At 40.9% G+C, this 16,654-nt stretch overlaps 1 protein-coding gene across 4 annotated transcripts in view; it reads left to right on the top strand.

The window, feature by feature from the left end:
- Positions 1-16,654, top strand: part of Rad18 (RAD18 E3 ubiquitin protein ligase) — a 126,077-nt gene that overhangs the window by 32,889 nt on the left and 76,534 nt on the right. For all 4 annotated transcript variants that reach the window (XM_013146332.3, XM_063225190.1, XM_063225189.1 and 1 more), the window contains exons 6-8: positions 7,471-7,805; positions 8,744-8,843; positions 12,578-12,762. In XM_013146332.3, coding sequence (XP_013001786.1) covers positions 7,471-7,805; positions 8,744-8,843; positions 12,578-12,762 — 620 coding nt within the window. The remainder of the gene's footprint in view (positions 1-7,470; positions 7,806-8,743; positions 8,844-12,577; positions 12,763-16,654) is intronic.

The following is a 16,654-nucleotide window of genomic DNA, read 5'->3' as shown; positions in this document are numbered from 1 at the left end:
AAGGACTGTTTACTGAACAGTAACGTGAACTATGTTTAGTTTTAATTATATAAATCAAACAACAATTTTTATTAAGGACATAGTGTGTTTATGTAGTGGTGAGGTGTTAAGTAAGGTGTATCACTTTCTGGGGAACATTCTTGAAGGTATTTCATATTACTCTCAAAAATGTACACAGATTTCCTCACATAGAATCACACATTTATTTGTTGCTATGTATCCTAAAAATGATCAAATTTAGTACTCTGAGCTTACAAAATTTAATTCCGTAATTTAAACATTCTAGTAACTGGCCTTTACTTGCTTGGGCGAGGTTTCGTGAGGATGGTATGCTCTTCTGAATTGAGAGGCTGTGAGCGTCTTGCTTGCCTTATATTTTCTATTGTAGGGTTCTTCAGCGGTTAGTACTCCTAGGGGCGGAGGCAGTCTGAGTCTTATGATCAGTTACTGTTGTTTTTACCGCAGAGCCCTTCAGCAGTGAGTTTTGAGGTCTGAGAAGACAGAGCCGTTGCTCTAGGAAGCCTCCATGGGCGGTTAGAGTTTTTGCAAGCCAGTAAAACTGTCAGAGTTTTTGTCTTTCTTAGGCTGGTAGTGAAAACCTGACAGGAAGGCTAGCCAAGAGGAAGCAGGGCAGATTAAAGCGTCTGTTTGTTGCTCAGCACTGTCAGCTCTGCAGACCTTGGGTGACTAGGAGGCGGCCTTGGAATAGCTGCCTCCTCCTTCACCTGTCCCTCCCAGAGGAGTCAGCTATGTTGTTATTGTTACAGTGAGTGTGAGGAGGGGGTAGAGCATTCTTGGTAGGTTAGGATAGACTTTATCATTTGTTTCTCTCTGCATTGGGCGAATTGAAATCACCATCTTACTACCTTCATCCTCGTGGCCAGCGTTTCTTGGACATTCACCATGTGTAGAACGCCATGGTGCATCATTCGCAAAATTAATAGCAAAGACATTGAAAATAATCCAGTACTAGTGCTTGTATGAACTGTGGTTTGGCGGGGGGGAGAAAGTGTAGTCTTATAACTAAAATGTAAGATAATTTATATTTAAAAAATTTTTGTCTTTCCCATCTTTCATTCACATCTTAAGTGCCATTCTGATTTTTAAAAATTTAATTTTCTAAATTAAACAACATGGGAAATAATTTCAGAAGTTTTCATATACAAAGCTGACAGGCAGCTTTTATGTCTTCCTCTGACCTTTGCCTTTTATTTTCAGAGAACAAATATTTTTTCCCTCGACACAGTTGTATTTAAAGTAATGCTCCCTGAGAACCTGTGGTGTTGTGCGCTGAGTCGGGTCTTTCTGTGTTGCCCAGACTGGCTCTCACTTCTGGTCTTGAGTGTTGGTTCCCTCTAGCCTCCCTCGTACCTGGGACTACAGAAATGTGCCTGTAAGTGGGTCATCATTATTCCCTCAGGGAAAGTACTGATTCTGTGTTTGTATCGTTATTATTATTATTTTAGTTTTTTGAGCTAGAGTCTCTCTATGTAGTTCAGGTTGGCCTTGGACTCACTGTGTAACCTAGCCTAGCCTCTAACTTGTGATGATCCTCCTGACTCAGCCTCCCCAGTAGTAGGATTACAAGTGGGTACCACCACACCCGGCTGTATGCTATATCATTATTTTTATAATTTACTTTGGTTTATCTACCATCAAGGCCATGAGTTTTCTCTGAGTACTCTGAATTTAAGAATTTAAGCATTTTGAATAATATTGTTGTAGATAGTTCCCTTTGAGTCTCACAGAGAGAATGTAGAATATAATTTTACCTTTCCTTATGATTGTGATGTAGTTTAAAAGCATGCTGGTCTTGAACTGAGGCAGATGTGAGCTCTTGGCTTTTCTAGTTCTGATACGGTAGTGATCATGATGTTTACCCTTTTTGGCCTCTGTTTCTCCACTTGAAAAAAATGGGAATAGTACTATTGATAGGATTGTTGTAAAGATTAGAAATAACATCTACAAGATATTCAGGACAAAGGAAGAAAGAAGAATACTGTGATTACTCTGTGTTTGCTGCTTTTTGGACTGCATTGCCCTGTTACAGCAGTGCCTAGAGTGCTCATAGTGCGCGCTTCGTTGAGCTCTGCCTGTTCAAGGCTCTGCACTGGTACTTGCTCGTTTTAGATTAGAGCAAACATTGCAGGGACTTTGGTTAGAAAGATGACTCAGTTATAAATGCATACTTTAATGACTGCCTGTTTTTACCCAACGACCTATTTTAACTCTTGATTTTTAACTTCATTCTAAGAAGGTCAAAAGGTGTGTGTATATTCAACAACCAGGCAGGACTTTTTAAATCTGTTCTTGAGTCACAGTTAACTTATTCAGAACCAGAAACCATTTGGGAGGACAGTTTTTATTGGGCTATGTGTCTGAGTATCTGGGATGTGAGTATTCCTCCCAAGTAGCTGGATCCTTTGAGAAGGTGGTGAAACTCTTTGGAACTTTACCATTTATAGAAATGAGTGTGTTAACTTATCTTTGAGAGTCTTTGCAGCCCTGAGATATCTGAGAACCTATGAGTACTATTAGTCATCGTAATACCAACTCACTTTGATGTAAATTTATAAGGGTTATGGCAAGGGAAAATTGCCAATTAAATTTAAGTCTAAGCATTAGTTTGGAAATTAATATTTTTACTTGGCTCATTTTAAAGTTTATGACTTATAAAATATCTCCTGGTTTTAAGTGGTGTTGCCGGGCCAGGGATATAGCTCAGTAGCATTAGCACCTGCCTGGCAAGCACAAAGTCATGAATTTGATTCCTGGTATCAGGACAAAAAAAAAAAAAAAAAAAGGAAAAGAAAAAAAGGCCATTGTTGCATTCATGGCTTCCAAATTTAAATCTAAAGCTGGATTTCTCCCCGAAACTTGAGACTCACCTCCACTCACTTATTTTGCGTTTTTTCTCTGAAGAGCAGCTGTTGTTTAACTTGTCTGGAGGAAGTGGATCCCTGATGCTGTGCCCTCCTGTGCCAGTGCTCCTCCCTGCCAATGCTCCTCCCATCATCGTCTGTTGATGATCCATTGATCCGCAAGGGTTTTGTAAAAATACTTTGAATTTTTGGTACTTTGAATATAATGTGATTTGGAGACTTTTTTTTTTTTTTTGGTGACGACTATATTATATGCTACATTTATTTGCATGCTTATTTTTTTATTTTGTGAAGTTTTCTGCCATTTCCATGAAGTTTTATTCTATTTGTATGGTCTGTTATTTTCTTTTTACTTATTTCAGTTATTCTTAGGTTAGTCTTCTGTTTCATCTAGCAGTGGTTGGATGCATTTTTATGTTCTCTAATTGGTTTTAAAGTGTCTTTGAGTAGTTGGTCTTTGAAGACATCTTTATGTTCCAGTTCTAAAATTCTGTCCTCACTCTGGTCTGTTCTGCTACTCATACTCACAATATGATTCTTAATCTCCTAAATTTCTGATTAAAACCTTCACATGGATTCTAATTTTTTGGTAAACTGGTCATTCATGTTTTGTATTGTTCTTGTTACATTCATCTAATTTTTTGTTACTGTCATTTGGAAGTTCTGAGATCGTGTTGGTTAGTACTTCCCGTTGCTTGTTAGTTATATCTTCTGTGTTCTTGTTGAATATCCCTTTGATAGTTTTCTGACCTCTTCTGTTATCATCCTTTGGAGGCATTTGGGAGTGTGGCTTATCTGTTCAGCTCCTCGGTGCCCCCTGGTGTAGCTTTGGGGAGGTGGGAGTTTGGGGAGGCACTCTGTTGCCCTGTGTTTCTGTTTTGTTTTGTGCAAGGTTTGTGGACACTGACACTGTAAAGACTTTGTTGCTAGCAGAGAAATCTGTTTAGTTAGTTGTTTTTCAGTGATGTTCTTCGGGTGTGACTAACTTTATTCCTTTACCTCAGCACCAACATCAGACCACCTTAGTTAATTTGGGAGGGGAGGATGCTTTTAATTGGCTCGACAGCCACATTCTCTTGGTATGTATTCTAGGTCTGAGTGTTACAGAGAAATAGAGATGAATATGTGACCCTACTGATAATATCAAGCAAATCAGCTATTGTACTATAGTCCCAGACAAATTAGATATTAACATGCCATAAGAATCAATTCTGTACCACCTTTAATCTTAGAGAAAAAAACCCCCACACAATTATGGTATAAACATTAAGGCACTAAGGTATTGACTTATAGCTAATATGTACTAAATATGTCAGCTGTATCTCTACTAATGGTAGAAAAGAATTCAATAATAATTTTACAGAGTTGATTATCAAAAGACTAACAAGCTTTATGGTTATCATTATGGTTCATACATTGTGTCAACTTGAGAAGTTTAGAAGTTTAACTGAGAGACTCAGCAGGGATTCAGGGCTCTTTGTAAATATCTGCATCCTGTGCAAAGGAGAGCTAGGAGATTTTTTGAGTGCTGTGCCCAACCCTGGAGTTGGGGGTGGTCTATGTATAATATAAGGAAGGAGAAGAGGCCTGTTTTTTATCTTTTGCTCTGGCTGCTGCCTTGAAGTGGTGCCCCAGGGCCACACCACCCTGCCTTGGAGCCAGCTGATTATGGACTGAAACCTCTACAAACAGTGAGCTAAATAAACCTTTCCTTCCTTCATTTTGGGTGTTGGGTAGTTTGTCCCAGTAATGAGAAAAGTAACCCAGACAGTTACACTATTAAAGACACAGTTTGGGAAGAGGGAGTACAAGCCATGGCCTTCCGTCACCCAGCCTGTCTAACACTGGGAGCCTGAGATGAAGCCAGCCTGTGATGGCAGAGTCCAGGGTTCAGTGCCCACCCCTGGAATGGCTTCTGACCATTTTTGTAGGGGATAGTAGGCTTTTGGATGCAGTCTCTCTCTGGCTGTTGCAGCAGATGCTATCTGCAGGCTGCTCCTCTGCGGTGTTTCTTCCTGAAGGCTTTGGGAGTCTCTGGTTTTGTCTGGTAGATTTGGTTTTCTGGAGTGTTTTTTATTATAAATGAGTTTTAAGTTTTGTTGAGGTGATTATATCCTCTTCTGCTTTGTTTTGCTAATGTAGTGAATACGTCGATTGCTTTTTACTAAAGCCACTTTGCTTTCTTGTAATAAATCCCACTTGATCATGATAAGCATTATTAATTTGCCTCTAGATTTTGTTAGGATTTCACTTGGATTTTTGTGTCTGTGTTTAGGAGATGACTGAGCTGTAATCTGCTTGCTTGGTTTCACAAGGTCCTGCGTCCACGTGAGTTGAGCATCTTCCTGCTTCTGCCTCCTGGACTTATCCGTGCAATGCTGATGTTATTTCTCTACTGCATACGGAGTGGAAATCACCAGTGAAGCCACCTGGGCTGGGGGTTTCCTTTGTAGGAAGACTTTTAAATTGTAACTTCAGTTCATAATCATTTGGTTTCTATTTCTTCCTTTACCATTTTGATAAATAGTGCTTTTCAAGGAATTTGTCCATTACATCAAAAAATGTAAATTTATTATAAACTGCTCATAATAATTTCTAATTACTTTGATGTCTGTAGTGATAATTTTTTAATTCTTACATTTAGAAATTTGTATTTTCACTTTTTGTTCTTGGTAGGAATTTAATGATTTTTATTAAGACTTTTTAAAGAAGCAAATTTTGGCTTTGTTCATTTTCTCTTTTTTTCTACTATAGTAATCTCTATTCCAATTTCTTTCTTTCTTTGGCTTGAGTTTGCTCATTGTTTAACAATTTGTTAAATTGGAAAGTTGGAAGTTTAAAATACTGATTTTTGTGAGAGGGTTTTATGAAGCTTCTCAGGCTGGCCTTGAACTCATAATTCCCTGGTTTTAGCCTGCCACATTGCTTGAATTACAGGCCTGTGCCACTCTGCTCAGCTAGAATACTGACTTTTTAAACTTTCTTCTTACTTTATCAAAGTTGTCCCTTTAGTGATTGTTTTGGCAGACTTCTATGCTATGGTTCCACTCAGACTGCTGTGTAATTTCCATTAAGATTTGATCACGTGGATCATTTAGAATTGCTTGATGTTTAGACATCAGTTATCTTTGCTTGAGTTTTGTGTGAGTTACTCAATGGAGAAATCTAGGGTTTATTTATTTATTTTAAAACCAGGGTTGGAAAATTCTCAGTTATTTATTTTCCTGATGGTTATTTTTGATTGTTTCTGTTCTTGGAATTCTGAGTATACCTTGATACCGTACTTTTTTTTTCTTTTTTATTCTTTCTTCTGTGCTTCAGTTTGAGGGTTTCTATTGTCTACTTATTATTTTCTGTTGTCTGGTGTTGCTGCCATTCAATTTAGGTGCAGTATTGTAGTGATACAAGGTTCATTGATTCTTTTTTTTTTTATTGTTTTTAATCTTCTCTCATAATATATCGTGTTTTAAAAATCCAGTTGTGTAGATTTTCCTCTTGTTTCAACTTATCATTTTTCTCTTGAAGTCCTTATCTATTCGTGTCACTCTTTGGATCCTTCTCTGATTTCTATTAAATATTTTATCTTTTGATTGGTGGCTATTTTTCTTGCTCTGCTGCATGTCTAGTAATTTTTACATGTGTGCTAAACCCGGTAGGGAAAATGTTTTAGAGGCTGAAAATTATCTTTCTTTGAAAGATCCTGGAGTTTCTCCTGACAGTTCAGCTGTTCCCTCCAGGCCTGGTATAGTGTTTCACGGGGCTGAGTAGTTCAGTTTTGTTTGTACAGGGTGGTCCCTTCTCCTAAGGAATGGCCTTGTGGCAGCTCATCTGAGTATCTGTGGTCTTCACCTCAGTCTCTCGGCTCTGGCCAAGCTTTAAATACCAACAACTTTTCAAACTGATCTTTGGAATTTCAGTTTATCAGCGTCTGCTTCCTGGCAGGCCTCTGCTTTTCGTGCACGCTTGTGCACCCTGAGGTGATCCCGAGTGGGTGGGAATTTCTAAGCAGATTTTTGGGGTTCCCTTTTTGTGGTTACTGTGTGGCAATCTGCTCCCCAGTCTGCTCCTCTTATCCGGGTCACCTTTGCCTGTGCTCTGTTCTGTTCCTCCTACCCAGAGAGGTCGCTCCCTTCTGCTAGGATCTCAGTTCCATATTCAGCTCCCAGGAAATGCTTCCAGGGCAGACTTTTGGGGGAATGTTGGGCCCCTTTATTTGTCTCTTCTTTCTACCTCTGAGCTATATAGCTCCACCCCTTTTTAAATTTACTTTTTATTTTAAGACAGGCTCTTGCCATATTGTCCAGGTTGGTTTAGGACTTAAAATCTTTGCTTCAGCTTTCAGTGTAGCTGGGTTATAGGTGTGTGCCACCATAGCCAGATCTCATTTTCTTTTATAGACATATTAATTACCTTTTAAATTAGATTTATTACTTTCTGTTTTATTCTAGGAGAAACTCTAGTTGGATTGAATGATGCAAGTTTTGTATTTCACAGAAATAAATGTTAATTTGGAAAATAGCTCATGTTGATTGATTTGTTATGTATACCTTGACATCTTAATTATCTGTTGCTGTCTTTTGTGTTTAAGGAATCATCTGTTGCAGTTTGCCTTAGAGTCACTACCCATATCTCCTGCTTCTTCCTCAAAGAAGCTGGCTGTTAAAGTACAGAGTCCTGGAGCCTTCAAACATTCTTTAAAGCAGGGCAACACATTAATGGACAAGTTTTTGATCAGAGAAACTGGTGGTTCTACATCAGAGTTGTTGATAAAAGAAAATGACAGCAAATTCAGCCATGGAAGAGAGGCAAGCCCTTCTATAGAGACCAAAGACACATGTTTTGTAGAAAACATGACACCTGGCTACTCAGACACTAACAGGCCTGAGATACCCTCTACATCTTTTTTGAAACAAGTTGTTAAAGGTAGGAGGTTATTATCCTATGTGCGTTTTCTTAATGGGAATGTTGTTGTCCATATGACTTAAGAATAGCAGTTTTGAAGAGAAAGAAGTGCAAAGGGACCAGATTTCGCCTTCCTGCAATCTCAGAGTTGGTTGTAGTCATTGCTTATAGATGTGCTTGTTTTCTTTCTCTCTTACAGAATAGAAATTCAGCATGATTGCTGCAAAGTTGAAACAGTTTAATTAGCTTATACTTGAAGTATGAGAGTAGCTTTCCATCCCCTCCCCCCACCCTGTAGTAGTTAAAGTTTAATCTTTTTTTCTTTTTTGGTACTGTGAATTGAATGCCTGACCTTGCACTTGCCAGACAGGCTCTGTGCCATGCCTTATATCCCCACCTGGTTTAATCTTTTTGTTGTGTTGTGTTTTGATTTGTGGTAGGGGAAATTGAACTCATAGCCTTGCACTTGCCAGGCAGGTGCTTGTGCCGCAGAGCAGTCTCCCCTGCCCCTAGGCCTGGTTCAATCTTAGAGAGCTCTTTCTATCCTATAAAGCTGCTACCCCAGCTGTCTGGCCCTCCTTCTCTTTCCCTCTCAGGAGACTATCGTGTTCTAGTGAAGCTCAAGCTCATTCTTCACTCTTCCACCCGGGGTCAGCCGACAGCTCTCAAGGCAGAGCTGGCTGCCAGCTGTCTGTCAATAGGACTCACGTGGGACATAGTCACACCGTTCATTTGCATGTTGTCTCTATTTTCCCAGTACCACGGCAGAGCTGCCCAGTAGTGAGTGACAAACCTCAACTGTTAACTGCCTGGCTCCCTACTAAGTGTGTTTGCCACCCCCTGCTGTACTATGTTTAATGTATGGATTAGACTGGATAACTCTGGTGTATCACCTTATCTTGCTTTTGCCCTTTCTATGCATACATAATAACATCCTTCTTTCTTTTTAAAAAATACAGTGGATTGCCCTGTTTGCAGTGTTAGCATCCCAGAAAATCACATTAATAAGCACTTAGACAGCTGTTTGTCTCGCGAGGAGAAGAAGGACAGCCTCAGAAGGTAAGGAAGTGACTGCCTGCTGCCTTTGCTCTGGGTAGATGCTCCTGGCGCTCACGAGTGGGGAGGAGCGAGTGGGGAGGAAAGTTCCGTGTTTTCTCTCTGGTCAGTGGTCTGTCCCCTCCCGCTGGCGTCCTTGGATCCTGTTCCTTCTCCTCTTGTTCTTCCCTCAACTCTCACTTTGCCAAATATGATTATATTAAATATAGAACTACTAAATGTATTGAGTATGTATCTAACTTTTAAATTTTTACCTGAGAAATTCTTTTCTTAGAATTATATAATTCCTGTAGAATCTCTTAGGCATAGAAAGCAAGAATATGAATATGAAATTTTGAAACCTTTTTTCAGTTCTGAATATGGAAATTTTGAAACCTTTTTTCAGTTCTTAGGATGCTGGAAAGTTTTACAATTTTAAATCAAGTTTTCTTTTTCAAAAATTTACTTTTTTTTTGACAAGGCAGGTATAGATACATGATACAGAAAAAGGTTCAAAAATACGTATGAAATGTAGTGTCCTGCAAACCACCTAGGTTATAATTGAGTCATCACCACAGTCTGCATCCAACTGTCAGGCTGTGCTGTCTCCAATATAATCCTAATAAAAGTAATTTCTTAAACCAACCCACTACTATACATGTACGCTGCTTAGGAATGCAATTCTAATGGAAGTTTAATTGCAACTTTTACAGCGGCATAAGCACCTGCCTTGCAAGCAGGCAGTCATGAGTTCGATCCCCGGTACTGATAAAAAAAAACACCCCCACAAAGCTATGCTTGTACCTGAATGATTTCCGATGCCATTCCATATACAGTTGTAGTCTTGTCTGGTGCTGTGTAATGTAGAGTATTATCAGTGTGGCCTACATTACCGTCTTAATGTAGTAGAAACCGTAAGAATCCCTACAGAAGATAACCACGGGGTTCAAGTGATTCCCGAGTTTTTTTTACCCCTAAACCTTTTTGTCCTGATAATTCATGTCTTGCAAAAGTGACCAGACGTCCTTAGGGAGCCATTCAGTAGTGTCTCTCTTTAGTTACATACTGGTCCAGGCATGTGGCCATTTAGAGGAGCCTTGACCTGTGTTTCGGCCTCTGCAGCAATACCCCACCTCGCCCTCCCTTAGACCCATCCTGCATGAAATTGCCTCCTGGTTCCTTCAAAGCACGAACTTGTCCCTTGATGTCAGATTGCGCAGGCTCTCAGATGCAGTGCTCAGCTTCCCTAAATCACCGAAGAAAGATCAGTGTTCTTTTTCTGTTTGGGGGAACTTTGCTCTGGCTTGTTGTTTTCAAATTCCTGACAGAAATTGTTGATCTCAGGTAGTGCTTTTCATTGTAAGTGCCACTGAATGATAGATACAGTTCTTTATTGGAATTTTAGTTGTAAGCTTAATAATCTGTCCTTAGAAAAATAAATATTTTGGATAGGGACTTAACAATTTGTTTCTCTTTGTGTGCTTGTTATAAATGGCTGATAAATGATCCAGCAGTTGCTACCTACTGTGATTTTATTTTGTCATAATTTTGTCAGTCTTATAGAGTTCAATTGGCTGTTGTTATAAGAACAGAGTTCAGAAAAATTTACTCTGTTGGGGTTCGCAGGCCTTTTTGTACATTTCAGATTTTATTAACAGAGCACAAAAGAAATAATTTCTTCGGGAAATATCACTATTGGTTAGTAGAGAGACTGGTAATTTTGTCTATTTTTGGCCCTGATCTTTACTCCGGGAAACTGTATCAGTCGGGCTTACGAAAGAAACAGATTCAATGTGAGATGAACAAATGTGTAAGAATTTGTAAGACTGGCTTGTGATGGCCGCCCAGAGTCAGGTGTGGCTGTGCAGAGGAGGGCTGTCTGTGCCCCGGAGAGTGAGGAGCGGGTTGAAGCTTACTTTGGTGCTCCCCGTGAGTCCCCTGCACAGGGCTCAAGGGTCTGTGCTGGCGCCTGAGGAGTCTGCACTGGCCGCCAGGAGTCGTGTCCCAGGCAAAGGGGAAGCCCGAGCTCCTCCAGAGAAACAGGAGCAGCCTGTTTTCTTCTTCTCCTTTGCCTGCCGTTCAGGTGCAGCCTGGGTTGCTGTCACTCACACCCAGGGTGGCCTTCTGTCTTCAGCAAGTCCCTTCATCATACCCAGACCTATGCCTTCCAGTTAGCTGGGTGGCTGTCACTCAGATTGACACAATTATTTAACTATCACGGGAAGCTGTTGGAAGGGCAGGTTTTAAGTCTCCCTTCTGTCCTGGAACAGTCACTATGGATGGGTGTTGAGGAGGAGGTCTGGGAACATGCGTTGTAAGCAAGCTCTCTGAGCTATTTAAGGAATGCTGGAATACGGGAAGCTTAGTGTAAACTGATTCTGTACAAATCATGTATAGGCTGGGGATTTAGCTCAGCAGCATAAGCACCTGCCTTGCAAACAGGCAGTCGTGAGTTCGATCCCTGGTACCGATAAAAAGGAAAAAGACAAAAAAAAAACCAAATCATGTATAAATCTTGTGTTTTAGATAAACCTGTTTCTTTCAAGTTCCCATTAATTTTACCCTGAATCTTTGCTTTTCTTTTGTGATGATTGTAATTGTAATGAGCTCCTTGAAAATACACTTGTTAAATACCTCAATCACAGAGTTGAATTGTTCGATGTGCTCAGGCTAAAGGGTTCATGTTTATGATACTTTTAGGTAGCTTGATGTTTATAATCACTTTTGTGGGAAAGAGTAGGAAAAAGTAATCTAATATGACTTTTAAAGAAAATTCATGTATCAATATCTGGTGCCAACTCTTGCAGAGGGTGAGGCAGGAGGACCACAAATTTGAGGCTGGCCTGGGCAGCTAAGACCTGTCCCCCCCCCCCCCCAAAAAAAAAAAAAAGAATAAAAAAAGCCTGGGGACAGAGCTCAGTGTGGAGGCCTTAGGTTCACTCATTAGTACCAAGAGAAAAGAAGAACATTGAATGAAAGTGAGAAACTGGGTGGGATTTGCTAACCCACTCCTTCTAAGACCTTATATATTAGTTAACATACATAATTAAAGATGGAGGGAACACACCCCTATTGTATTTTTGGCGTTTCCATGCGTCATCTTTAAGACGGCACTGCGAGAGGGTACCGCACCAGTGCTGCCCTGGGCCGCTTTCTGAGCCGTCTCTCCTTCTGCGGTCATGAAGTAAGTGAAGGCCGCCCTCCTCGCAGCTCTCCGTTTCTCATGGGTACTTGTGCAGATTGATGACTTCGGGTTTGAGGGGATGTTTTACTGTGGAGCAGAGCTTTGTCTAAAGAGGTAACATGTGACAAGATACTGTTAATCCATATTACATCCTACAGTCACATTCACACTCTGGTAACCTAACATAGCTGGCTTTCACAGGGATCTTGCATGGAAGCCTTGGGAAGGTTTTAGAAAAACATGCTTTAGAGATGCAGAATTGAATCGGTCTACGTAAGTGAGATTCTGAGTGAAATTCTCATAACCCTCAGGCCATGTGCCTTCTTTATATGTTTCTAGTCTGCATCATCAGTCCTGACCTCTTCCTGAGACCTAAATCTCATTTGGCGTTACCTGCACCCTTTCTCTGAATGTTAAACTTTACCCACCAACTCTCTCCATTTCTTTTCCTCTTTATTTTGGGACTCTACTACACTCCCAGTCACACAGATGTCAAACAGGAGGTAAGTTGTAGTTTTACATGCAAGAATTTGGTAATTTACAGTAATCTGAGATTTTTTTTTCCTCTTTCTAGTTCTGCTCAGAAAAGGAAGCAGCTGCCCAAAACCGTGTATAACTTACTCTCTGATCGTGATTTAAAGAAAAAGCTAAAAGAGCATGGATTATCTACTCATGGAAATAAACAGCAGCTCATTAAAAGGCACCAAGAATTTGTCCACATGTATAATGCCCAGTGTGATGCTTTGCATCCTAAGTCAGGTAAAGTAGAAAAACAAGTTACCGCCATCTAGGTAAAGCACTTCTGTGTAGCTTAGAGATTATAACACACAGAAAGAAAATTCTAATAAATGCTTTTTTTGGTAAAAGGTTAAACAGGCAAATACATTCCTGCAAAGGTACCTAGTGAATACTGTGACAAGCCAGCCTTCGTTCCAGCTGTCCCAGGCCGCAAATGCTATTCTCAAGGACGCTGGTTCCTGAGGTGTCTTTGCAGAGGTTGTGTGGTGCTGGTTCCTGAGGTGTCTTTGCAGAGGTTGTGTGGTGCGGTGGTGAGGAGGGGTTCTGCAGAGCCTGAGCTACAGTTCCAGCCTTTCAACTTACGCTGGCTAGTGGGGGCAAATTACTTGCCACTTTTCTGCCTTAGTTTTCTAATTTTTAAAATAATAATAATGTGACTGACCTTCTAACATTTTTAGAGAAATAAGTGATACAGTATATGTCAGGTGCCCTGCATAGTACCGTACCAAGTGGAATAGAGAGCCCTACCGGGGAAGGGGAAGTCATAACCTCTTACCTTGGGGCTCCGGTCCCAGCCAACAGCGTGGAGCATGCATCTCCTTGCCATTCACTCACACATGTCTTTTGGGAGCCTCGAGGGTACAGAAACACAGACCTGTCATCTTGCTCAAAGACTGCACCTGGGCCAGCCCGATTTACATTGCTTAAAGCCAACTCTGAACAAATCCGTGCATGGGGAAGGGCCAGGTTTAGCCACGATGGAGATAATTGCTCTTCTTTTAAGGAGAGTCATCCAGGCTGTCCTCCACAGTAAAGGAGTGGAGACTTGGAAGGCCGCCTGGTGAACCAGGTTCTCAATTGTCAGGGCTGGGGAGGTCCTAAGGTCAAGACAGACTATCCAGGGGAGGAATAGTCATGATTTTCCCTTGGATGAGCTGAAAATTCTTAGAATTCTTGCAGGTCAGATGCCAGCTCAATTCTTTCTTGTATGCTCTGGAGTTTGTCTAAGCAGGCTGACGGGGTGTCGCTTAGCATGGAAATTGGATTATAAAGAAGCTAGAGGTCATCTGTGGGTCACTGTAGTGGCCATCTCCCACCAGAGTTTGGCTTGTTTGGGCTCATCCACCTGCAGAGGAGATTCTAGACCACAGACATCTGTTTCAAACAAGACTAGGCGTCCCGTTAGGTCAGATGGGCACTAGGCTGGGTGCCATTCATGGTGAGTTAACCTACTTATCATTATGAAACATTCATCTTCGCCTTGCATAGTAGTCCTTGTCTCTAAATCTGCTTTATGTGGGATACACCTCATGTTTCTTAGTTTATTCATTTTCTTTAAACATGTTACAGTTACTGAACTGTTTTATCTGTTACAGTATTATACTATGTTTTTTGTAAGCAGTGTAAGGTTTGGGTTTTCTTTCTAAATTCGACAAGCATGCTATAATTTATAGAATTTCATTTCTTTTATTCTACTTAATTGGGGCTATATCTGTTGTCTTGCTTTTTGTTTTCAATTTGTCTTGTTTATTCGTCTTCTTGTCCTTCCTTTTAGATTAGTTGAGAAAGTTTTAGTTTTACATCTTATCTGTATTAGTGGTTTATTCGTTATCCTTGTATGATACTCTGATAACGATACCGAGACACCTGTTTGTGTGTGTGAGGGGGCAGTGTTCCTTCTCAGTGCTTCTGTAGCCCCCGTGTGACTAGAGTAATGGAACATCTTTTGCTGTGATATTTAGTGTTTTCCCCTTGGTTCCTGAAGAACAGAGGCAGTCTTTGTTATTTGTAACAGTCTCTATCCCACACCTATACTTTTTTTGTGTTACTGGGGATTGACCTGGGCCTTCTCAATGAGTTGTATCACTCACCCTTCTCATTTTTTATTTTGAGGCTTTTTTATTTTAAGGGTCTTCTAAAATTGCCTAGGCGGGGCTCAAACTCTCCACCCGCCTACCTTGGCCCCCCAGAGTGCTGGGATTACAGGTATGAGCCGCCATTCTAGCTTACAAGCCCCCTTCAACCCTTTTGAGCTAATGTTTATGGGTGATTTTGGTCCTCAGTTGACAGGGGAGACGACCTAGTGCCCAGAGAGAGCTGGCATTCCCTGGCTCCACTTGGGGTAGAGAGAAGGCCGAACATTGAGTTGGTTATCAGCAGCTGGTCATTTAATTAATCATGCCTAGTAATGAATATCCTTTATGAAAACACAGAAGAAGGGCTGATGATGAAACGGTGGTAAAGAGGTGGCCTATCATACTGAGGCCCTGAGTTCAGTTCCCAGCACTACAAAAAATACAAACAAACCATAAAAAAGACATGGGCTCGGGTATTCCAGAAAGGTGGACAACATTGTGGTGGTGGCATAGCTCAAACTGAGGGACAGACGTTCTGCTTGGGGTCCCTGCCACATCTTCTCCAATGTCTCATTGTTTGGCTTTTCATTGAGGTCCTTTAAAACATCCTTTGTAATAAACTGCTCGTTGAACTGCTTCTGTGAGTAGTGTGTACTGCTTTAGAAAATTGATCAAACAAAGAGGGGTTGTAGAAACTGCCATTGGAGTCAGCCAGAAGTATCGGTAAAAGAACCTGAGGTCTGAGTTGGCACTGGAGGTAGGGTTTGGGGGGCAGTCTGATGCATCTCTGGTAGCCGGTATCCGAATTGAATTGGACGTCCGGCTAGCGTCTGCTGTAGAGCAGTTGGCTTGCTTGAAGGGGTTTGGCAGAAGCCTGTTATGAAAACATGGTGAGGAAAACCGAGTTTGTTTTTCTGCACACACACATACGCACTTGTTTTTGTGTGTGTGTGATTGTTCCACCACGTGCATCTTTAACTCCCCACGTCCACCTTCAGGTGGTGTTACGCTACTTCACGTGTAGGGCACGGACCTTGCAACTTCCATTCATTTTTATGGTTGTCACACATTTTTTTCTTCTGTTCCTGTTAAAAAACAAACCCTTACTACTTTAACATTGTTGCTTCAAACTGTCAATTTTCTTATAAAAACAAGTGTGAAGGAAAATCTGTGTTCATCTACACATCTGCCATTTCCAGATTTCTGTTTTTTTATGCGGATCCAGGTTTACATGTGGTTTATTCTCTGTTTCCTGATGAACTTTTTTTAGTATTTTTTATGTTGTTGAGATAGATTTTTCTCAGCCTCTGTTGATCTGAAAATGTCTTAGGTTTTCATTCCTGTATCTATTAAAAAATCTTTTTTGTATATGTGTGTGTGGTTTTTGGAACTGGGAATCGAATTCAGGAGCTTGTGCTTGCCAGGCGGTTTCGGTCCTGCTGAGCTCTGCCCTAGCCCTCCAGGGTTTGTTTTTTGAGACAGGGTCTCCCTGTGCTGCACAGGCTGTTCTGAATTCATGATGTAGTTCAGACCGGCCTCAAACTGGCAGCGGCTTTCCTGCTTAGCCTCCCAGTGGCAGGTGTGTGCCCCACACCTGGCTACATTCTTGTAAAAATGTTTATTTGGAAATACTTTGCATTTACAGGAAAGCTGAAAAACTTATCCTAAAGAACACCACATAATCCTTTAAACATCTTCACCAAATTGTTAGCATTGTACCTCATTTGCTTTTGTGAATCACCATTGTTCTAACTGTGTATTTGTGTGTGTTTATTTTCTTAAAAGTTGTATAATTTTGACTTTACCTTGAAATACTTCATTGAGTATTTCCTTAAAAAAAAGAAGTTCCCACCCCACAGAATGGCTCTCACTGTTAGAACACTTCTTTCTTTTTTGTCTTTTTGAGACAGGGTCTTGCTCTGCAGTTCAGGCTGGCTTTGAGCACTTGCCCAGGCTGCTCTGAATCAGGGCGTTCCTCCTGCCTCAGCCTCTCAAGTGCTGGGGTTAGACCTGTGCCACCACACCCAGCTAGAACACTCATTTCTGATCTCTCTCTC

Source organism: Cavia porcellus, unplaced genomic scaffold (genome assembly GCF_034190915.1).
Source record: "Cavia porcellus strain 051 isolate PalLab524CR breed Dunkin Hartley unplaced genomic scaffold, mCavPor4.1 scaffold_15, whole genome shotgun sequence".
Classification (NCBI taxonomy): Eukaryota; Metazoa; Chordata; class Mammalia; order Rodentia; family Caviidae; genus Cavia; species Cavia porcellus.
This window is presented reverse-complemented; position numbering and strand designations above follow the sequence as displayed.